At 34.6% G+C, this 23,966-nt stretch overlaps 1 protein-coding gene across 1 annotated transcript; it reads left to right on the top strand.

The window, feature by feature from the left end:
- The first annotated feature begins 395 nt into the window (after positions 1–395).
- Positions 396–23,276, top strand: RpS16 (ribosomal protein S16). The gene is made up of 5 exons (XM_089100474.1): positions 396–476; positions 14,596–14,654; positions 17,201–17,332; positions 18,720–18,834; positions 23,076–23,276. Exons 1-5 carry the CDS (start codon positions 467–469, stop codon positions 23,219–23,221), a joined length of 462 nt encoding a protein of 153 aa, XP_088956600.1. The 5' UTR covers positions 396–466; the 3' UTR covers positions 23,222–23,276.
- The last annotated feature ends 690 nt before the right edge of the window (positions 23,277–23,966 follow it).

The following is a 23,966-nucleotide window of genomic DNA, read 5'->3' on the forward strand; positions in this document are numbered from 1 at the left end:
TGAAGTTTTATTCTGCTACTGCTGCACTTTGTGTCATGTGATAACACCTTTGATTTTAGACATTGGAATTTCGAAAGGTACATTTCAAGTTAAATACTCAATCTGATGGTGGTGTAGACTAAGTTTTTATAATTGAAGGTGTTATGTATATTTTTACGAAAGCAGTTATAGCCCTCTCCTTAGTTCTATGTTATGCTGCATTACTAAATTTTAATATCTACCTACAATTTTCTTTTATTTCTTGAAATAAGCCATAATGACTAATGAAAAATCAAAATAGTAAGAAGACCAGTAGAATCTGTCTATAATTTGGCTCCTTTTTGCGTCATCTTGGCAGCTTCGCCGAAAATTGCAAATGAAGGCATGATGTTTAGTCAATTTTTGAGTTTAAACGGCGAAAACACTGTTCATTCTTTCGTTTAGGGAATATTTACAAAAGAAAGAAAGACATTAATAGTCCAGAAAAATGGCAACTAGTGAGATTTATTTCTTAAAATTTTAAGTGGTTTGAGCGTAAATGCGTAATTGTTCGTCAAGTTTTTGATTGTCAAGTTTATCTACAATTTCTTGGTATTGCATACAGTTAGGTTTGCATGTCGTCTGACGTGTAGATTAGACGATATAATCTTGGATTACATAGGCCTAGCCCATAGGCTACCAGGGTAAAATTCTGCTTTTGCCCTTATTCTGGTAAAATTCTAGTTTAGCTTCATTTTACCATCTTCGAAAGGGGTTTGGTTAGGAAAATAAAATTGTCAGTAAATAAAGTCAGGGCCAAAAACATACTCTGGGAAGGTAATGCCAGTCTTCTATGTTAGGCTAACTCTTCTGACTCCTAAGTCTTGGAAATTTGCCTACTTGACAGATTGAAATTTTGACTAAACAACATTTTATCTCAATTTTCAGTTTCTTTTTCTTTGATTTTAGTTTTGAAAATGCAATTCCTATTATTTGTGTAGAATTTTAGGTAATTTTTGGTAAAGTTCTACCAAATCATATTATTGAGTTAGGACTAAAGTGAATACACCATTTGATGCCTTTTTTATGCTGATTACGAATATAATAATCATTTCTATCAGAAATGAATTTCAGCCCCCCTATATATCCCAATTCAGGGTTAGGTTAGGTTGGGTTAGGTATATATAGGGGGGGGGGGGGGCTGAAATTCATTTCCAATAGAAAAACTGTTTATTTGATTAAATCAACATAACAAAAAACATATACCCCCAACAGATCACAAAGCTCGTAGAAATGATTATTATATTCATAATCAGCATAAAAAAGGCATCAAATGGTGTATTCACTTTAGTCCTAACTCAATAATATGATTTGGTAGAACTTTACCTAATTTTTTTACCAAATCATATTATTGACTTACAAATAAAGTGAATAGCCTATACCACTTGATGCCTTTTTTTATGCTCTTTCCAAATATAATAATCATTTTTGTCAGAAATGAATTTTACCCCCACCCCAGAGCACGGGATCAGAAACACATAGCTGAAAACATTTATTGCTGATATTGCAGCAAAAACTTCAAAATTGTAAAAAAAAAAAATAAAAATAGTGAACACATGTGAATTGTAAATACCAGAAGCAGTTTTTCATTCAGTCATTAATCTGAGCAATGCCTTAACGATATTTCAAAACAAATATTGTTTGCGGTTTCTAAATATGTAAATTAAATAGAAAAAATTCAACCTATAAGTATGGGGCAACATTAAAACTTAAAACAAACAAGAACTAGATTAAACAAGTAAATTTAAACTTAAATTAAAAGGGAATTTTAACTACAAATGACACATTATTGGTGTTTCATGCTGATTCTAAGGTTTTGGGTGTTTATCCCCTGTAAAATCCCCCCATGAAAAAAAACGGAAAGTCCCCCTCCCCCTCACAAAAAATACCCCTGTAGAAATACTCTCCCTCTGAAAATACCCCTGCAATGGGAAGTTTGGAGTATGTGAAGTATTGAGTTTTGGTTTTGGCAACCAGGAGCCGAGTGAGTAAGATTTTCATTTTTTCTTCCTTTTTTTCTTTTTCTTTCTTTCTTCTTTTTCTCTTTTTTTTAGTATGTTATTATAAGTGTTAATTTTAAGAGGGTAAATACTTCTGAACAAGCGTTAGCTTATGGAAGGTCATTTGTTTTTTTTGTGTTGTGTTGTTTTTGAAATAAACTCTTATCTTATCTGCAGAAAATTCCCTCCATGGGAAGTACCCTGTGGAAAATACTCCCGCCCCCCTCCGGCAGACAATACCCCCTCGACACATACATTTTTTTCATTGTTTGTTTCTACTATGCTTTCCTTTCTTTTGTTACCTCATAATTACTATATAGTCATCGATTAACCCCCACACACCTCCCACCAACCCTCTGACTATCAATTTTTCAAATAAAGCGATTATTGCAGTCTCATTTTTATATCACCTCATCTAATGCCTGGACCAGATAGCTATAGACTACAAATCGTAAAAAACTTACTTATATTCTTTTTTTTCACACTAACATTATTTGGCATTATTAACCAACAGTTCGTGGTAAACAAGTCCGAGAGCAATATAAAACTTGACAAGAAAACAATATGAGCTTAATAACCAAATTCGTACTTTAAGCTGTAAAATGGAAATTTTCTTATGAACAATATTTTTGGGGTCACTTCCATTTAAATCCCCTATTCCCAACCTTGTACATAGTCTATAGCTAAATTTTGGCAAAAAGATTGATTCCTTCAATATGTTATGCCTTCAATCATTAAGTATTAAACATTAATACAGTATGTCCAAAATCAAAAATAGCAAAAGAAAACAAAATTTAAACTTATAATTTGGCTTTCAAAACAATTCTCCCTCTTTAGAAGTTCAATTTCAAAACCCAAAATCCAACCAAGTAATCAATAACTGTAATTAAAATTCTTGTCTAACTTTGTCAAGATTGTCTTCCACGAATGACATAAATACAAGAATCTTATTAGTATTTGGAATACTGCATTCGAAATGGTTTAATCTAAATGCAGGAAAATGATAGTTTTGTGAAAATATGAAGAACTGTCTATACTTAAATTGTATTGTTCTGGTTCTTATGCAAAGTAACACAGGAGACGAAAATTAACGAACAAGAGAGTAGTGAAAAATTATGGTATGTAAAGTAACGTTTGCTAGGGATGGGGTGACACCGTGATTGGTTGATTTTTGGGGAAATTTTGGGGATTTGGGGAACAAAATTTTTTTTCAGGGAGACACAGATTTTCAGGGAAATCCCCAAAAATTTGGGGATAGTAGAAGCCCTGCTCTCAATGCCTTTTTTAATGCTCTTTCCAAATATAATAATCATTTTTGGTTAATCATCAAGTTTTTACTATTACTTACCTAGGTAGAATGTGAACACACAGCTAGATGTTTCTATTTAGGCTTTATCTGGTAAAGTAACAGAATATCAGCTCTCCTAGAGACATGGTAGAAAAGGGGCCTTTTTAGATAGCTGAAAGTTGTATTCATGACTTCTGTCTTATTTGACTACTGTGACTTATCTTATTTTGTCACAGTTGATTCAGTTTATGGATACATAAAATAAAAATAAATGCCCCTTTAAAAATAAATATACCAACTATTTTTAGTCTTCCTTTCAATAGAATAGTATACAACCTAGATAATATCAATAACTGTTTAATTACTCACCATCTACAAAAACATATAGTGGAGCACAACAAAAAGATGAAAAGGAATTGGTTTCTACATTAGATTTGAAAAATATAAATGAGCAACACTAAAATAAGTAGAAGAAAAATTGTCATCATTATTCTAATTTAGTGCACTGAATGATCCAGAATGCTGGACCATTGTTCAGATGGCTCTGAAAGACCAAATTTTTCAAGTAAGGAATTCTGATAGCACTTAGGAATATGCAGTAAAATTTTGTGTAGTTATTACCTTAAATTGCAGCTTGGAGCAAATTTAAGGATTTTTTTTACAAATCTCTTGAGCAATTATAGTAGCATATTTTAATTTTTTCCTTATCTCTTGTTAGCATGTGGGATGCACTGGCAAGGTAGATTATATTTGGTTGGCAAGCTGAACACAAAATTTAGGCCAGAGATTTTCTGGAGTTATTTCCACAATTTGGGTCTTAAACCCATAAGCATTTGTGATGATGGTAGTTGTTTCTTTAACAAAGGATTGTATATGCAATCATGATACCAGGATATCTAAGCTTAGTCTCTACACAGAATGCATTATTCCCAATGGTCACTGGATCACTTTTTGGTGCATTGAAGGTTAAAAACTTGCACTTATCAATATTGGTGAGAAGAAATCTACTGTTGAGTCAATTCTGGTTGTCATGTAAGTTAGCTTTGAATCTACTGAGCAGAAGGATGTTGTTTTTGTATCCCAGGTAAGAAAGGCCAATACCATGAAGTAGAAGGGAGGGCAAGATGCAGTCCAGAATCTTGGAGGTCCCATGTTTGAAAATGAAGGGCTAATAATACTCACTTGCCTTATGGCACTTCTAATTTCAGTGGGATCTGAGCTTATACCTTTCTATTTGACAGAAACTGATGAATCTTACCCCAAAATTTCACATTTTTTACTATACTGACACTTTTGGCAGTGAGCAGTAGAGCATTCATTGCTTGCATGTGGTTTACATTATTGAACACTTTGATATATCTATAGGGCAATTTATTTCTCTTGGATTCCACAAGAATGTTAGCCAGAAGGATTTTCCTCAAATCACCAGCATCAAGCTCAGAGAAGATCAAATTCAAACACTTTGTGTTTGTATATGTTTATATTTGTTAAGATATTTTGCTTTCTTAGCAATAGATGTGATGACCCCTTTCAGGAAACTATTTTGTATGAAACCCCTAGTGATGCACTTCAGTGATAAAAGCTGAAGGTGGGAATAAAAACTTACAGTTGAGTGCCTGAGATTTTTGTTGTGAGACCATCACCATATGTCCAATTTTTGCTTTGACAAATGTCTTTCCAATTGCATTTTTAATTTTTACAGAGAAATAGGAACAATATAGGGCTGTCCTAAGAAAGCCAGCTGTTAACTTCATCTAATGACTGGTTATGGCAAGATTCTCATCTCTATACATGGCTGCATAACAGGAGTGCCAGCTGTGCACTGTCAGGGAAGTATTAGGAGCACAGTCATCCAATCTGATTAGACTTTGCCATGATTTCTTGTTTCCAGTGAACTGTTATCCAGTAATTGGGTACTTTTTCATCTCAGCTGTACATTTGCTCTCTGGTCTTCCATGTGTTTAGCTAGGTTTTTTGCATGTCATTTTTCTGTCTAGAGTTCATTGGATTTGGACCACATTGATTTCTCCATTCCTTATTTTGAGTTATCTTCCTAGAACAGTTATGAATTTGGCTGCTTTAAGAGCATGGGTAACTTTAAAGTAGTAAATTTTGGATTTACAAATAACAGTTCAAGTAGGGGAACATGTTTTTATTAGACAGTGATTAAAATTATGGGTATTTTGATCACATATACAGTAAGTTTATCTGCTTATGATAGTTATGTATTTAATTAAAATATCCAGAATTTTTTTCATAGTTTTACACAGTCTAATAAAAGGATTTATCCCTATTTGAACTGTTATTTGGATGTGATGGAAAGACAGTGTGGCTTTTGGAAATACATATGTATATGTCTGGGGATGACGTGACCAAGAGTTTATCTATCAATGATGGTTGCTGTGTATGTGATGTCTGTTATTATAAGTGGCGGAGAAGCAACTCAGAAATATATCATATTAGGTATGGTTCTTGATAGGGTTGCAGTTCAGATCCCCAGCTATTAGCTACATACTCCCACTACATTCCAGAGACTTCAGAATGTTTTTCCTAGGGTATCTGCTGCCTATGAAAATTTGTTCTGAGAGACAGTATTGTTGTAGTTGTTGGCATTTACGCATTGATAAATTTGGTACCCACTGTAGAGACATGCAAAAAGTTACTGCTTTTCATTGATGGCTTAGCTGACAGTTCTCTCCTAGTGTATGTTACCAGACCTCTGGATGGATGCCAGTCATAGGTCTTGGGTTGTATGAAGACATTGTGAAACTAGGATCTGATCAGGAAATTTATGTTTAGGCCAGAAACTAGATGTTTCTGGATAAATAACACAAGAAAAAACTCAGGAGATCAACTATAGCCTTTTCTTTATTGTAACAACCACTGATATTCTGACATATGAACTTTAAAAGACCTATAACTAAGAAAAAGAGTTGTCCTATTTGAAAATATAGTTTGATTAAATAGTATGTACAGTTGAGCTATGAGTTTTCTAATATAGTTTTCAGAATTTTTGGTAAAGACTTTGTAAAAAGGAAGAAGGTAAAGACTTTGTAAAACTTTAAGGCTCAAAATAAAACTTGCTAAGGAGTAATTTCTATGTTTGGAAAGAGTATAAAAAGACACATTGAAGCATGTTCACCTTCTGCCTGGTTAAGTAATAGAAAAGACTACAAATTTATCCAAAATTCTAAACAGGGGGGTTTTCTGTCTTGGAAAATAGTTCTATCAGGAGAGTAAAACTTTCAAGAATGAATTTGTAGCCTAAAATATTTTCTAGGAAGGTGTTTTCAGGCTCATATATACTTCTTTCTTTTTTCTATGGGTAAAAACTGTGTAGAAGACAAATTGTACCTATCTTTGCTTTGGATTAAAAATGGAAATTTATTGAAAAAAATAAAAAAATAGAAAAAGACAATACAATAAATATATCACTGAATACCAACACATACAAATAAAAAATACTTCAATATATATGCTCCCCCGTAAGGCTCTATGGCCAGGAAAAAACAGGGGAGAAACAGAACTAAAAAAAAATTAAACAAATACATTCATCAAACATTTTTTTTAAATAATAAATTCACATCGCCAAACCAAACAATCCCCCCTCCCCAACCAAAAAAAAGCGAAGCTAGGGAAGTGAGTAATACATGAATCCACCTGCACAATTGAAGCACAAAACCAATCTGGAGACATCAACTCATGAGAGATCTGGGGAAAAAATTAATTATTTGCAAGAAAATCTCTTAACATATTTTTGAAGATATCAAACAAGTGACAGCCCCATGCAGACTCCTGGAGAGTGTTTCAAATCATATTACAAGTTATCAGAGGGTTAAAGTCAGAAGGGAGGGTTAAAAACAGGTAGCCAATTTCTCCTTAATTTTGGTTTGAGTCTGCTTTCTTTGACTCTAGGTTTTGAGAACACAATACCAATGATTGAACCATAATTTTAAGCTATAAGGATTTTCTTATTAATTTTGTAATACAGTTTTATAAATGCTTTAAAACCATATAAATCAGGATATAGATAAGTTGGAGACTTAAAATACTTTCTTTGGCCCTTGTTTGCTCTAGATCTATTTCATAAAATTTTGCTTTCACCTATTATAACCTAGTTCCTGAAATTCATCAAAGGGCACTGTCCTTTAAAGGGTAAAAAGCTTAGAGATAGATGCTTCAAAATGTCTTCCTAAAATTTGGCTTAGTTTGGACTCCATAAATATTCCTCAAAGTTTCATTGACATGAATCAACTACTTTCTTGTCAAATACTTTTTCAAAGGTAATCAGTTAGAAACAGTGGTTTTAGGATGCTAGGAGATGATATCAAAAAATGAAGATGCTAGTAAATTTACATTGTAAGGCAGATATTAGATAGAAGAAGAAGAAATATATCATTCAGTGTCATTTTTAATCCATATTGACTATGGGCACATTATCTATGGTGCATGTGCAAAGACACAGAGGCAAAAAATTGAAAAAATACAAAATAATATAATATGTCTCATATTTGGTCTTAGGAAACCCACAAGCACCAAGTTTCTGCTTATGAAGAGTGGATTAACAACAATAAGGGAGAGATGTAGGTTTCTCTTGACAAAACATCTTACAAAAATTGAATCAAATAGCTCACACACGTTACATAATTGGTTAAGAAATCCAGCCATGTATAGAGGCATTGGAGATGAGTATGCCAATATTCAGAAGAACTTCCCAATACCAGCAAAGTCTATTGCACCCACTTTCCCCCAATCCCCCCCATGGAATTGGTCAAGTCCCATAATAAATAATGAATTCTCAAAGTGGCATAAAGATTTAACCCCCATTGCTTTTGTCCAGAAAAAAATTTGCAGAACTTAATACAATTACCTATAAAAATCACTTCCAAATATTTGTTGATGGATCAAAATGAATGAGAAGGTTGCAAGTGGTGTTTTCCTTCCTCACCTGAAAATTGCAATGGGCGAAAGATTATATAATAATTTATCTGTAATGTCTGCTGAGTTAAATGCTATAGTCATGGCATTGGAACACCTTAAGGAAAACCAACCTTTGATTGCATATTCAAATAATATTATCGTATATTCCGACTCTCTATCAAGCCTTGAGTTGCTGGCCTCAGCTCCTCAATATAAGTTGGACATTGACACTTATCATTGTCTCAGTATTATTGATAATCTTGCTTCAAGTGGCATAAAAACTTATTTTCAGTACATTCCTAGCCACTCTGGCATAAGTGGTAATCATCAGGTTAATGAAATAGCAAAAAATGCTATAAATATTGACCAGCCAAGTGGGAGACCAATCCCAATTAGAGATAATTACCGATGGAGGCAATCAGATATTAATTTTAATAAGATTAATCCTGTATCTTTCTAAAATTTATCATAGAATTTGTTCTGGAACAAATGGACTAAATTTCCTTGCATTCTCATATAAGTTTTCTAATTCAAGTGGTTCAATTCCCCTGTCCTCTCTTTGCAGGCATTGTAATATGAATAATGAAACAATTGACCATTGCCTATTTGAATGTAATATGCTGACGTCTGCACAACATACCTTGCTTTGTAAACTGTTAAAATGCTTCAAAAACCACAAAATCTCACTATCAGCCAAGAACCTAGCCAACTATACCTGCACACGGAGCATAGAAATCGAAATCTATCATCTTATATTTGAACTCCTTGAGTCAAAAGATCTACTGAAAGATATCTGAGAGTATCTAATAAATAAGAGACAGCTAAGACAGTAGCTCTGTAGCCCACAGAGAAAAGCATAAAGAAGAAAGCTAAATAGTACCAACTGAAAAGCCTCCCAGCTGTGAATTGGATGAAGAAGAAGAATCATAGTAATCACTGCTGTTGTAATTGTGTCCTAGTCCTTCTATTAAGGATGGATATAGGCTATAAGAATTTTTGTATTGATTTTGCTGTTGTTTTTCCCAAAGCTATTTTCATTTGGCACCAAACCATTTTGTACATAATCTAAGGCTAAATATAGTCATTGTAGGGACAGGTTGGGGGGGGGGGTGGTGGTTAGGACACAATTTTTACACCTTTGATTATTATATTTGTAAAATATATGGGACATCAAATGGTATATTTCTTTCTTTTTTTCTATTTGAATTCTGCCTTACAACACAGGTAGACAGTTGTTTACCAGTTGTAGGGAATTAGTGATGGCCAATCCCAGTTGTATCTTGAAGGTTTGCTTTCCTATTCTTTGTTAAGTCTCCTTTTGTAAACCTTGGCTGATCCTGAAAAACCATTCACCTTGCTGAAATTGTTCCAATCATTGATCACTTTTTAGCTGGAAACATAGGTTTGGCCTGGTTCTATGGTTGACTGAAGGGCTACAATACAAGGCTTCTTTAGGTGACCTCAAGTTTGTCTTTGATTGACAAGCCATGCAAAGCCTATCAGTGTATGGTTTCGTACTAAGTCCAGAGATATATTTACTGATCCTCATAATGTTACCATATTTGATAGCATGTTCCATTAGCCATTTAGCCATTTATAGAGCTTAGTAAACATCAGGATCACATGTTGTTAAAAGCTGTCTGAATAGTCTCATTAATTCTTTGACTTTCATGATGTTTCTATTTGTAGCTTCTTGGAACTGATTGTAAGCCAATGATGATATCAAAAATCCTTGTACATTCTACAGATGTTTAAATTAGTCCCTCTTCCATTGTCATTTAAAGTAGATTAGCCTATCTTCTTTCCCATCTAGATGATCTTCGATTTATCATTTTAATTATTGTGGGCAGGGTCACAAAACTGATTTAAAGTTGAGGCTACAAAGGTTCATTGCTTCCACCACCCAAAAAGTCATACAGTTCTAATAGTCCCATTTTTATGTTATTTTGAAATAGAGCTTGCCTATCTCCTTTCTATCTTAGAGAATAGCCAAGCTTGATAATGTTGAGATGTGTAAACTTTGTTCACAATGTAACACTTAACTGTGCAAACTTTGGAGAAGGTGCAAGGACATTCCAACACAGGCAAATTATGACAATTTAAAGTGATGTGAACTAAAGTCTCTCATCTTACAAGATACTTAAGTAAGTATGATGAGTCATTAGCACCAGCATCAAAAACCAATCCAAAGATGTTTTGGTAATATGCCTCAATTCAAAAGCCTGGTAGACATTCAGTAACAGAACTCTATAAGAATACTATAATCAATCCTGGGGGTAAAGCTGAAGCCCTGAATAAGCAGTGCAAGTCAGTTTTTACACCTCCAGATAATGCTCTCTTCTTGGAAATGCTGGAGTACAATATTGAGAAACTTATGCAAATTATCACCATCAACCTCTGGATGTAGAACTGTGGCTCAAAAAATTGAATCCAAATAATTCTTGCCCCAACTGGAGATTGTCCCTGCCCTTACAAAACTTCCAAAATTTTCTGAATACCAAAGTAGTTCCTCAAGATTGACAAAATGCAAATATTACACCTGTCCACAAGGGTGGAAGTAGAAATTATGTCACCAATTACAAACCCATTAGCAACAGTTGGTCAAATTCTTGGAGGAATTGTGAATACTACTACTACTACTAACAACTCACCACAGCACCAAGCCGCCCGAGGCCAACACAGCCACGCACGATCTTCCCCCACCCCAATCTATTCAAAGCCTCCCTTTTTACACCCGCCCACGAAGTTCCCATTTCCTTTGAATCTTTCTTTATGACATCCTCTCACCCCAGATGTGGAAGACCTGCTTTTCGCTTAGCCCTAGATGGTTTGCCAAAAAGAACAACCTTTGGCAATCTCTCATCTTTCGCCCGCACAAAGTGCCCCAACCACCTCAACCTTTCTTTCGTTATAGCCCTAGAGAGCGGTATTGAACCACATTTTTCGTATAGCCTATTGTTTGAAATATGGTCAGTCAGCTGGGTACCCAGAACAACCCTTAAGCAGCTTCTCTTGAAAACATCTAGCAATTCCTCATCCACTTTTCAGAGCATCCATGCTTCAAAGCCATATTTGACCACTGTCATCACTGTGGCTTCTAATATTCTATTCTTGGTTTGCAGACTTATCTTCCAATTCTACCAAACTTTTTTTTAATTTTGAAAAAACACCCTGGGCCTTGGCTATTCTATTTTTAACATCTTCACTGCTCCCACCATCTTTACTAATAATACTACCGAGGTAAGTGAAGCTACCCACCTGATCAATCTTTTCATTACCCAATGTCACCTTTTCATCTTCACTTATTCCTAGCCTTAGTGACTTAGTCTTCCTAACATTAATTTTCAAACCAATTCTAGCACACTGAAGTCACAAAACCTCTAAAACTTCATTCATTTTGCTCACACTTTCATCTAGGAGGCTTAAATCATCAGCATAATCCAAGTCCAGGAGACTTTTTCCTCCCCATTTGATTCCGTGGTCTCACATTGCCTTTCTTGTGCTCATTAACACAAAGTCCATCAAAATGATCCGTATAAAGGGAGGTAGACTACAGCCCTGCTTAGCTCCTGATATAATACGAAACCAGCTGCTAACCTCATTTCCTACCTTAACCACAGCAGTGATATTCTCGTACATAGCACTAATCACTTTAATGTATTTGTCTGGTATACCATACAAGGATCAAACCTTTACTATAGCTCTTCTTTGAACAGAATCGAACGCTTGCTCGTAATCTATAAAACTGAGGACCAAAGGTGTTTGAAAACTCAGGCACTTCTCAATTATTAGCCTAAGAGTGAAAATTTGGTCGACACATCCTCTACTAACTGCTCACAGACAGTCAAACATGGATTCAGATCTGGGCACTCAGTTGAGACAAATCTGTTAAATTTTTATTATTATATTACTTAGTTGCTAGATTACAATACTCCAGTTGACATGATCCTTTTAGATTTTGCCAAAGCAATTGATAGTCTGTCATTTCTGACTGAAGACAAAACTAATAGCTGTTGGTATGCATCTGGAGGTTGTAGAATGGGTGATGTGGTTCCTTTCAACAAGAAAGTACAAAGGAAGGGTGTTTGGGGACAATGGGCAAGAATTCTTCTCAGAAGTTATAGAAGTTTAGAGTGGCATGTTCTTAAGGAACAATCTTAGGTCTCTTAGGCCTGAACAAGAAGATGATCCTTTGTGCTGATGATTCAAAGCTTATTGGCTCTGGAGTCATCAGTTACAAGAGCTTACATACAAGAAGACCTGAATTTGCTTTCACTATGCAAGTGGAAAATTGAATTTAACATTTTAGAACTGCAAGTCAATGAAAGTAAGGCTGCAGTACCATATGATAGGAGGGGATGGTTCATGACAATTGTTTGAATCTTTGTCATATGGGAGAGATTTGGGAATTGCTGCTGATGGAGTAATAAAATTTAACAAACGTGCACAAACAGCAGTTCCCAAAGCATCCCAGACCTTTGGCATAATCAAGCATACCGTACACTGCAGATATTCCATTATTATGACCAAACTGTACAAGGGTCTTGTGTGACCATTGTTAGAATTTGGGATGTGTTGCAACACCCCTGAACAAGGGTGATCAGCAGAAGAGAATATATCTAAAGACAGGCAACAAAAGCTATTGATGTATTCAAGAATCTTGACTATTCATCTCAATTGAATAAGCTAAAGCTCCCAATGCTTATGTACAGGCATCAAAGAGGCAATGTCATAATGACTTATAAGCTTTGAATGCTGACTCATGTCAAAAGCCATTTCAGTTTTATGAATCCTCCAGGATAAGGGGACATAGTAAGAAGTCGTCCCAGAAGAGGGCAGATACCAGAGTCTGCAGCCAAAACTTCTCCAATAGTAATTGCCCATTAGAAAAATGTTCCTGATACTGCTGTCATTGCTCCCTCTGTTGATGCCTTTAAGATTGCTGTTGACAAGAGTCAGTCTATTAAACAATCAAAGACAGATAGGGATGCAATTGAGTCAATGGCTCCACATCATCAATGATCAGCAACTCTATAGGATTCTTTCCTAATTCTGCTGGACAATGGGATTTAAGGTAATCTCCCACATTGTTTTCCCAATCTCCAGTACTACACCCAAGGGGAATCATTAATAAGCAGTACTTGATCCTCAGATCTGTTTCTAAAAATCGTCTTTTTCCCATCCATTGCTCCTCAAGGGGTCTTTTCTTGCAACATGGTTGGTATGCCATATAACAAGGGGATTGACCCCCCTAGGCTTGGTTTGGGAAGCCATATCTGGTACAGTTCATTCAATCTTGGCAACATCTTTCCCAAAATGCCATTCCTTATGGTCTTAAACCAGGCATGACAACTATTGGCTGGATGGTCTTCTCAACATCAAGCTTTGCATATATAAATTTTTTCTTAAAAAATGTATTATCCTTTAGAATTCTTTGTGTATCAGACTGTTGAATAATATACATATGTTTAGTATACCATAAATAAATCTTGTCAATTAAACATAAGAAATAGTTCAAGGACATGCATCTAAGATGGTTCTTCATCTCTCCTGTATTATGAGCAACACCTGAGCTGAAATTTTTTTATCATCTCACTTATATTGCAGTTCTGCTGAATTTATCAACAAATTCCCAATAATAAAGAGGCTTTATTATTGATTCTTACATATGAATCCCAGCAGCACCAATACAAATTATACCTTTTCAGCTACAAAAAAGTTAGTACACATTCTTTGATTACTGAGTGCACAGGACTCAACTACTGTTGATATTAGCAGCTCATATTCTTGAAATAAAGGGTGTTGTAAAGTTTAATGTTTTTAACTTCAGTCAGTGCCCTTCAATTCAACAGTATTGGTATGAAATTGAACTTACCAGTTTGAATAAAAAGATGGCAAATAAGTATTTGATTGTCTTAGAACAGAGTTTCTTAGGGGTATGTTGGCTGAATCACAATCTTATGTCAAAGAGCTTGATTCACCAGGATGGGTTTTTTAACCCTTGGATAAATTTGGTTCCTTTTGGCAATGTCTGATTGTCCCTTTAGGCAAAGACAATCCCCCCCTCCCCCTTAACTGTCCTTTTAGAAGGGAGAATAGCTCCACCTTTTGAAACTTAGCTCCATTTTTGGAAACTGCTGGCTTTTAGAAGGGAGGATAACATAATAAGAAATAATTAGTATAATGAATCAGGATCAAAAATAACTCAGCCTTCATTCTCCCATGCTAAACATTCATCCAAAGTGCAGTTTTGCATATTTTTGTGCATACTTGTTAATGATAAACTTAATTAGAATCCTAAACTTTTATGTTAATCTATATCACTTGTTTATTTTGCATTAAAGTTAATGTATTGTAACTGCATTTCAGGTGTATTACAAAAAGACAAGAAAGCTGCAATTGAATCAGTTCAGGTCTTTGGCAGAAAGGTATTGCTTCTGTTTTTATTTGGTCATATTTTGTAGTAGGTTTTTTTTTTTATTTTGGACTGTGCATTGACTGTAAAAAGAAAATTAAATTTTATGCCAAGAAGAAATACAGATGTAGAATTTGTTTTTTGTTGGAATATTTTTTAATTGTTTAAAATAGTGTTTTGTGATAATTTTTTTTTATAGAAAGTGACATTTTCTTGTAATTAATCAAATTCCAGTTTGGGATTTTATCCTTGGAATATTAAAAATTCTGTCCCAAAAAGGAGACTTCTAAAGGCAGTTTAAACTCTTACAATCATATGGATATGATTTCGTTTTTGCAAATGCTAAAGTACAGTAGTATCTTGGTGCTCATGCTGCCTCTTTCCTAGAAAATTGTGATTTGAAAGTATTGTCTAGTGTTTGGACGTTTCCATACTAAGCTACAGATAGTCTTTAAATAAGTACATACTGACTAATAGATGTAAGTCTATCTATGCTAGAAATACCAAATTTCAAGAGAATTAAGGGGCTTTACACTTTGCTTTGCCAAATACACTTGATAAACTATCCATTCAAGCTGTATTTTTTTATAATGTCCTTTGTCAGCAAGGAAAGTGAGAAAAACAAATGTATTCAACATCCTAGTTCCTCATTTTTTAATGCTGAAATAGGATTTATTGTAATTTTAATATATACCAAATCTACCATAATCTTTGTTTTAATACCTGCATCAAGATTTCCTAATAGAAATTAAATAATGATGGTGGGTGTCAAAAAATTATCCAGTTCTGACTCCACCTTATTGTCCAAATTCCAATACAGTTCACTCCAATTCTCTGCTAAAGCAAGTGTTCAATGTGCTTAATATATTTCATATGGACTAGGCTGAGAAGAAAGGGTGATGCTGAGGGACATAATAGTGTCGTTCTAATAAGGTTAATTTTGTTGTTGTTTTCTACTTCCTAGGCAGGGTAAAAATCGTTTTTTTTTATCAGAAAAACAATATATGCCCAATGCCCAATTTGGTCCCATGGTCATTGTTTGAATCTTTCTTTTTTTTCTGTTTTAACACTTAACTACTTCTATTTGAGGAGCAATTCTGAGGCAGAAATACTTAAATTGCCTACCCCATCAGATTGGAAATCAAAGGATGAGAAAAATTGCAAAGGAGCGAGGAGGAGGGAGAGACAGAGGAAAGAAACCAATATTGCAGTATGTAAGGGGGAAATGCAAAACGAATGACAGTCGGATTATAAAATGAAAACAGAAAAAAACTCAGAAGATTTAAAGCAAAAAAAAACGGCAATAGAATGATTAGTATTACGCTAAATGGAATTTCAAAGTGAGATTGAATGCACAATGCTTAAATTTATAGTTATTATGCTTGCCCTTAGAGTAACTAGCCATAACAACATTACTTAGGACAGGATATACAAGCAGTTATTGACAATTGGTTGGCTTTGAAACTCTGTGAACAAATTAAGTTAGTCATTTTACATAGTTTTTGTTAAGTGACAGTTACATTAAAATGACATAACAGGTCCAATTCCCTCAGAAAAAGGAACAGTTGAATAAATATATGTGAGATGAGATTAGTAATTGATTTTGTGCATCACATATATTCATCTGCAAGTATACAGAAATATATGCAAGGGTTCTTCCAAGCCTGGACCCCCAAACATATGTCAACATTCTTCCAAATTTCCCCATATTGTTACTATATTAGGTTTTTTTGCTGCTATTTCTTTTTGTATAACCTAGAATAGTTCCCTTGATTCTCCCCTAGATATCAGCTGTGTATTTTTATGTGTCTTCATCCATTTTGCTATTATTATATTTTTGTTATATTATTATATATTTATTGGCTATTATTATGTTTTTGATCGTTTTTCTAAAATCATCAGTTTATGTTCCCCAAAACACATAACTCTTGTATTATTATTTGGGTATAATTTGGTTAAGGCTTCTTCATACAAGCAATGTATTGAATTTTTAAGTTGTATCAAATGGTGCAAACTGAAATAATTTTTAAACCTAATTAAAAAAGTGGTTTCTGAAAGAAAAATTTGCATCTGTATGAGATGCAATATTTAAATCTAAGATACACTTGTACACATAGCATGAACAATTCTGTACATTGTGTACTTTCTACTGCCATGATCAATAGACGTCTTAAAATTAAAGTTGACATTTTTTACATACTCCTTCTTGCCATCAGCTTTGTAATTTTTTAGGTGCACATAGGGATGGGGGGATTGGAAGAGTATTTATCTTGAGAGCAATGGGTGTGTTGACAAATCAAAAAATATTTTTGGCAACAAGTTTTTAGTTTTTTTATGTATCTGGCTTTCAATTATTTAAGGAGGAGACCCCCTTCCCTCTACCCTGTGTGTAACCTAGGTTATATTCATCTAGACTGTAACCATTTTTTGCGGAATATGGAAATTTATATTTCTGTAGAATCTTCTATGCACAAGGAACTTCATGTATATTACACTCAGAAAAATGATATAATTCATGTATTAAGATAACTTTTAATGGGAAGTTACATTGACTTGCAGAAAACCGCAACAGCAGTTGCTTATTGCAAACGAGGCCGTGGCTTGATAAAAGTGAATGGTCGTCCATTGGAATTGATTGAGCCAAAAATCCTTCAGTACAAACTTCAGGAGCCCATTCTTCTTCTTGGAAAGGTAAATACTTTTCAGTTCCTTTTTTGAGGATGTTCTCAACTTCTAATCTTTATTTTTCCTTCTCTTTTTATTATTACCCTGAGAGAAAGTACAGGCCAATATTTATTTGCGTGTTTCTTTTTCACTTTATGTTCTAAACTCATGGAAGCTAAAGATTGTACCTTTATAGAAAATACAATCACATTCATTTGAAAATGGGAAAATTAAATACGACTAAGAATAGAATAAAATTTTCAAATTGATTTGTAAAATTCCATCATGTTGCTTATAAAAAAACTTAGACTTTGAGTTCAAAACTTATTTTCATGAATTTGTGAAAAAAAACATTGTTTTCTACAGCTGTATTTAATCTTCCTTTAATTGCAGAACATTGCCAAATATCATGCTTTTTCTGCTAGTCTGTTCTTCCTTTTTCTAGATATTTTGCAAATGTGTCTAGCAAATGCATTTGAAGGGGCTAATAATCTATTTTCTTAATGTGAGCAGTTATTAAGTCTGATTATGATTATACAAAAGTAGATAAATGTTTCCTAATTTAATGGTATTATTTTCAACAGATGTTAAAAATAACTCTTTGTGTCTATACAGTTAGATGTACAAAGACTAATTGTTTAAAGTGATGCATTTTACTGACTAAGCTTGATTGTGTTTTATATAGTCTATTTGTGATAAACTCGATAAATGTCTTCTTTGGATCATGGCAACCAAGGTGTCAGCGTCTATTGTCTTTCCCCAAACAATATAGCACATCCTCTGTTTTTCAACAGTTAAGAAAGGTTCCTATGGTAGGTCCTTATCTACTGGTAGGTCTTTTTTTTTGTAGAGGTGTATTTTTACTTGTTTTATAACTTGCAAGAGGAGACGAGCCATGAATTGGAAGAAATGTCTATGTACCTCTACCTCAAATGCTACCTGACATAGTAGAAGCAATTTTGTTTAAATGTAAAAAAAAAAACATATCTTTGTTGACACTAGAGAATTTCAAATGTGGGGTATATTAACTTTGATTCGAAGACGTATAAAATCTCTTTTATTTTCCATTGTTCCACCTTCTGGTCTGAAGTATGGTGACCGGCGTTTGCTGGAGTTCTTGGTTAAGAATGCCAAAAAGTTTTCAAGATCGGCAATCAGTTCAGACCTGTGGTATTTCTGCTTTAACCATTACTTAAACCATGGCTGGGAAATGGCATGCCACATGCTTCTTGGGAACTTCCCAAAAGGCTCAGACCATATACATCATGTGATTACCTTTGTTTAAATGATGTTTATTATCCCGAATACGAGTTGTTACTTTGAGATCAATTTATAATCTGATTACATTGTGTTATTTGTAATGGGTCATACTATTTTTGCTTTTCACCAAACAAGGTTTTTTTTTCATTTTTAGGACCGATTTTCTGAAGTTGACATCCGTGTTCGTGTCAATGGTGGTGGTCATGTAGCTCAAATCTATGCCATTCGTCAGTCTATTGCTAAGGCTCTAGTTGCTTTCTATCAAAAATGTAAGTTTTCTTAGTAGAGTTTAATGGATTTACGATAATTTTATAAATATCTTAATGTTTAGCAGTGATTCTATTGCCTCTGGCAAGTTTGAATTGCTGCATTGTCCTACATTGTTATTTTAGTTAGCCTGAGATAATTGACTAGCCCATTACTGTCATCAGTCGTTTGACTGTTATTAGCATCTGTCAACATCACTATGATCAGCTTTTTGGTTTGCGAGTTGCAACAGCATTTAATTTTGTTATAATGCCTTTTGGCATCAGCTGAATGTTTGAGTCTGCTGGTAACGCAATCCTGAATGCTGGATCGAAATTAACTTTGCATTCTACAATTGTACCTAACGTCAATTTGCAGCAGCATTCAATTTTGTTATAATGCGTTTTGGCATCAGTTGTATGTTTGAGTCTGCTGGTAATGCAATACTTAATGCTGGCTCCAAATGAACTTTGCATCCTACACTTGTACCTAACCTCAATTTGCAGCAGCATTCAATTTTGTTATAATGCGTTTTGGCATCAGTTGTATGTTTGAGTCTGCTGGTAACGCAATCCTGAATGCTGGCTCCAAATGAACTTTGCATCCTACACTTGTACCTAAACTCAATTTACAGCTCGAATAAATGTAAGGATTTTTTCTTGTCTGGTCTAAAATCACGATTTGATGCACATTATTTACGAATTATTCTGACCTTAATGTGTTGGAATTAGCCACTAATATTGTATATTCTTCAAGGGAATTATAGGGGTTGTTAACTGTAGGAGGTCATTTTATTGATGTGTTCAACAGAAATTTCTTGATATTGCTTTGAGTGGTCTCTGGCGGAGGTACTGGTTGGCTGGCAGATGAAAATCACTGAGTATTTGTATTAAGATTAATTTACAACCAATAATGATATTCCCTTGCTTAAGTCTATAGAAAAGGCTTGGCGGCTTTGGGCAGAACAGGCACTCTATTGTTTGGTTGAAATTAAAGCCCCTATATCATTTGTTGTACAACTTAGGAGCCTTCAGAGAGAAGCTTTATTTTTCTCATAACAAGGGGATGCAAGGCTCTTGTCTACCTCTAATTTAGGTCTAATCAGAGTTGTAGGAAGTGGTAATGATTTTTGGATCATAGTTGCCAATAATTCTTTTTATTGTTCTTACTGTCTGATGAAGCAACAGTGTTGATGTTGAAGTTAAATTTAAGCTGATCTTTGAGAACGACGCCTAGGCAATTATTTTGACTGGTTTTTCATTGGGTGCATCAATATTGCTAGCAAATATTTGAAGTTTGTTTTTTAGCTCTGTGTTCATAGGGGGTAAACTCAATTTATTGCAATGAACTTGTATATCATTATGAATAGATATTCCTTAAACCACTACTATATGTTCCGTTAGCCCTGAAAATTCTGCAAGGTTTAAACTTTTGTCTAGGTTTTAGTCATGTAGACAAAAAGATTTTTTTTTCAAAATTTTGTAGGGAAAGATCTAATTTTTCTAAGAAGTGACGGTATTTCCGTTTTTGATATATTTTTTGCAAAATTGGACTGCTCTTTCTTAAAAAAAAGTAATACAATTTGGTATGCTAAATTTGAAAGTGCCAAAGATTTTTACCTTATCCTTATTTTTTGTGTTAAAAATGTTATGGAGTTTTTTTTGGTAGAATTTTACTAATTTTATAACAAAAAATAATTGTTGCAAAGAAAAAGAAGACGAAAAATTGTGGTTGTAATTTAAGTTAACCCCTCCGCACACACGAAGCGGTTAATTGACTCGAACTGCATTTCTTGATAGAAATATAGTTGTCCTGAAAAATAGAATGCATGCGACCTAGAAAACTAACAGGATCCTATTTACTCAGAAAAAACATCAGTTTGGGGGCTTCGTCCTCAAGTGAGTACGTGCTGCAACAGTGATAGTTCTGGTCCATCACCTTAAGTGGGAAATTTTACTGTAAATTCTAACAAACAACTACCGTTGGTCGCATAAATGCAGCACTCCAGTTCCAGGGTGGCTACATCAGATCCTCATTTTCCCCCGGTTTACATTCTATAAAACTTCGTCAGTTGCACATGCAATAAAACTTTTAGCTATCTCAAGTCTGAAGGTGAGGATGTTCTTCCTAAACTGTTTTATATTTCCATCGCCTCACGGTGAGCAGTATAATCAACCCTTACATTGCTTATTGCCAGGTCAATCATGAGAAATATGTCCCTAAGCGTCTGTTAGACTTAATGAAGGTGCAAAACAAGGCAATAAGATAGTCGAGCTTTTCAATGCCTCCCAGGTTTCACTTGTACAAAGTGCTAACTTTTGGCTGGCCAACCTGGATGAATTCTCTGTTCTCTTTGCGCCATTTTAGGACTTTACTATTGTTTCTGCTTCCCACGTGTGTTAAGGCCATCCGTACTGGGCTGTTGTCCAGCCACTTGAGAGCCACCAGTTTTATCATTCCCTTCTACCACCTAACCAAACAATCTTCATCCTCATTTTATAAGTTTTCAAGTGGGACACGAAGCGCCTAGTTTGCGCAGATAGCACCGGTGTAATATATGCTTTGATTCATGAACTCTAGAATCAGAAGATCGCTAGTGAAAAATTCGTCACAGAACACTTGTGAACATGATGATGGCTGGACAGCAGTGACGAGCTGGAGGACCATGCCTGATTTCAACACAATTTTTTTTTAGCCTGGGGACCAGATTTGCCTTCGTGTTTTTTTTTTTTGGGGGGGGGGTCTTAGCTGATGTATTTGGAGCAGAACAAAATTCATTACTGGGCATACTTTCCAAAACCTTTCTTGGACGGGCGGATCCTGATCCGCGAAGTTATCTACCTATTGAAGGTTTGTACGAAGTCTTTGGAACTGAATTATATTCATTCACCTTGTGATGATTGAAGCCGTTGTCCCATTGGATTCTCCTGTCTTTAGATGCTGTATATGTTGGTGTATTCGGCACTAAGATCACAAAATTCTCTTGGAAGTATTTGTTGAAAAATCCGTCAGTTCGAAGTCAACGGTGGGTTTCACTGTTAGGCTTCCCAGACCATTATTTTCCTTTTCGTGCGGGGGCTTTCATTTGAATTATAAAAGTCAAGTTATCAGTCTGGATTTGCATTTGCAGAAAAATGTCAATTGGTTCCTTTTCATTGGATAATGCCTGCTGTCCTCACTTGAGAACACGCGGAATTGTTGCATTTGCGCTCCATTGAACTTTGGAGTCTATACAAAAAAAGACCCAACTGTAGTTGAGGTCTTCTTTGCCACAATCAAAATTTTTTTGCTGCATTAGGAAACAGTGTCAAAAAAAGTAATAATCTGGTTTTTGTCTCTGTAGTTCCTGAAATACAAAAACTTGAGAAGTTGCTTGATATAGCGCTGTTGTTTGTGACCACATTACTACCGTATCTGCCATGTCTCAAAAAATTGCATCTAGGATGTCCTGACACGAGGTCAAGGCCCGTGAAGGGGTTTAGCGTAGTAAGGTTCTCCAGAATCGCCCACTTTTTCTTCATTAGCAATAAAAAGAAGTTAATTTTGTTCTTCAGTTTAAGTAAGATTGATATGTGTAAATTTCAGTTTATGCCCAACTGATCGTTCCTTTGAATATGATTTTTGTATTTATTTCAGATGTTTGAAAATTCCAGATAGTACATGTAAACGTAACAGCGACGATATATGGAACAGCAAAAGTTTGTATTAAAAAAGCCTGAATGGAAATAGTTCATCTACAAAGTAGTTAAAAAATGTTTAGCAATGTTTAATCTGACGGAAAACAACTCTGAAGTGCTACTGATATTGTGTGATTATCAACTATGCTATTGCAATCCGTCTGCCTATCTCAGTTTATAAATCCTATCCTTTATACGCATTTCAGAATGAAGGATTTTCAACATTTCTAGGCTAATTAAAGTATAAGGGGCCCCAGTTTGGGCCCGTTGTCTACAAAATAACAGCCGTTGGATTTTCAAATTTTTGGGATTACTTACTTGAATTATAAGTTTTAGTTATAGCCAAGTATATTATTTGGTAGTACGACAGTTTAATACATTCATTACGGATAAAGAAAATAATTGTTATTGAAACATATTTTCAGCCTTTACTTTGATACTAGTTACCGCAGCATTTGAAGTTTTTTTTATGTTAGTGAGTGTCTCAAGAAGTATAGTTGTGTTATAGTAAGATTGGTAATAGGACTATTATGTTTTTTAATATATGGCCAAAAACCTTTTATTTTTATTTAAAATTTATATTTTAGATGTCGACGAGGCGTCAAAGAGAGAGATCAAGGACATTTTGATTCAATACGATAGGTCTCTTTTGGTTGCAGATCCAAGACGATGTGAGGCCAAGAAGTTCGGCGGACCTGGTGCTCGTGCTAGATACCAAAAATCCTACCGTTAATTCTCGATTTTGTATTTTCGGTGGTTCAAAAAATACAATTTTGTTATCGCTGGAATTTCCCTTTTCTTATACTTGGGATTATATTTTTCTTTTCGAGGGCCTGGCTGAAAGCACTTCATTTTCTCCAGGTTTACTTTGGAAATGTCTCTTTTATTTTTACTAATAGAAAAAAACACTTTAAAACCTCTCAACAAATAATCATGTACTATAATCGTCTACTTGTACCACTTGTATGCTAGAGAAATGAATAAACAAGGGAAGTCTATTGAAGGATTACTTTTGTTTAATTTTCCCAGATAATCAGAAACCAACAATACGAACCAAGAAACCGTGCAAAAGGCGTGTAAATTTATTTTGTTTTTTAAGACACGTGTTACGCTCTAAGAATAATCTAGAAATCAAAAATTAAAGACTTTAATGCATAATGTCTTACATGTAAATCACCTTGGTTATATATAGGGTATGGCCGGAATAACCTCCGGGTTGTATTCCAAAATGTCTTGTATATTTTGATTGTCGTGCAAAAACAAATAGTACTAATTTATTGGAAAGATTACCTACGTAATGAACTGAGCTGGCAGAAATTAATGGTCTAGTGCACGAAAGCTGCCAAGACTTGCTACGCAAAGAGTAAAATTTATTGTCCCTTTGCTCAGAGTAGTTTATTATAACTACTCCAAACTTGAGGAATTTTGGAAATGTTGGTAAAAATGGTAAAAAAAAATACTGTAAGAAGCAAAATTGT

This window comes from Artemia sp. Qi Xiang Cuo, chromosome 2 (genome assembly GCF_049724085.1).
Source record: "Artemia sp. Qi Xiang Cuo chromosome 2, ASM4972408v1, whole genome shotgun sequence".
In the NCBI taxonomy this organism is placed as follows: domain Eukaryota; kingdom Metazoa; phylum Arthropoda; class Branchiopoda; order Anostraca; family Artemiidae; genus Artemia; species Artemia sp. Qi Xiang Cuo.

Bases quoted from the DNA above. Each gene is read 5' to 3' on its own strand.
- RpS16 (XM_089100474.1), top strand. The intron at 14,655-17,200 runs GTATTGCTTCTG...ATTGACTTGCAG, and splicing joins TTCAGGTCTTTGGCAGAAAG to AAAACCGCAACAGCAGTTGC. The intron at 18,835-23,075 runs GTAAGTTTTCTT...TTTATATTTTAG, and splicing joins AGTTGCTTTCTATCAAAAAT to ATGTCGACGAGGCGTCAAAG.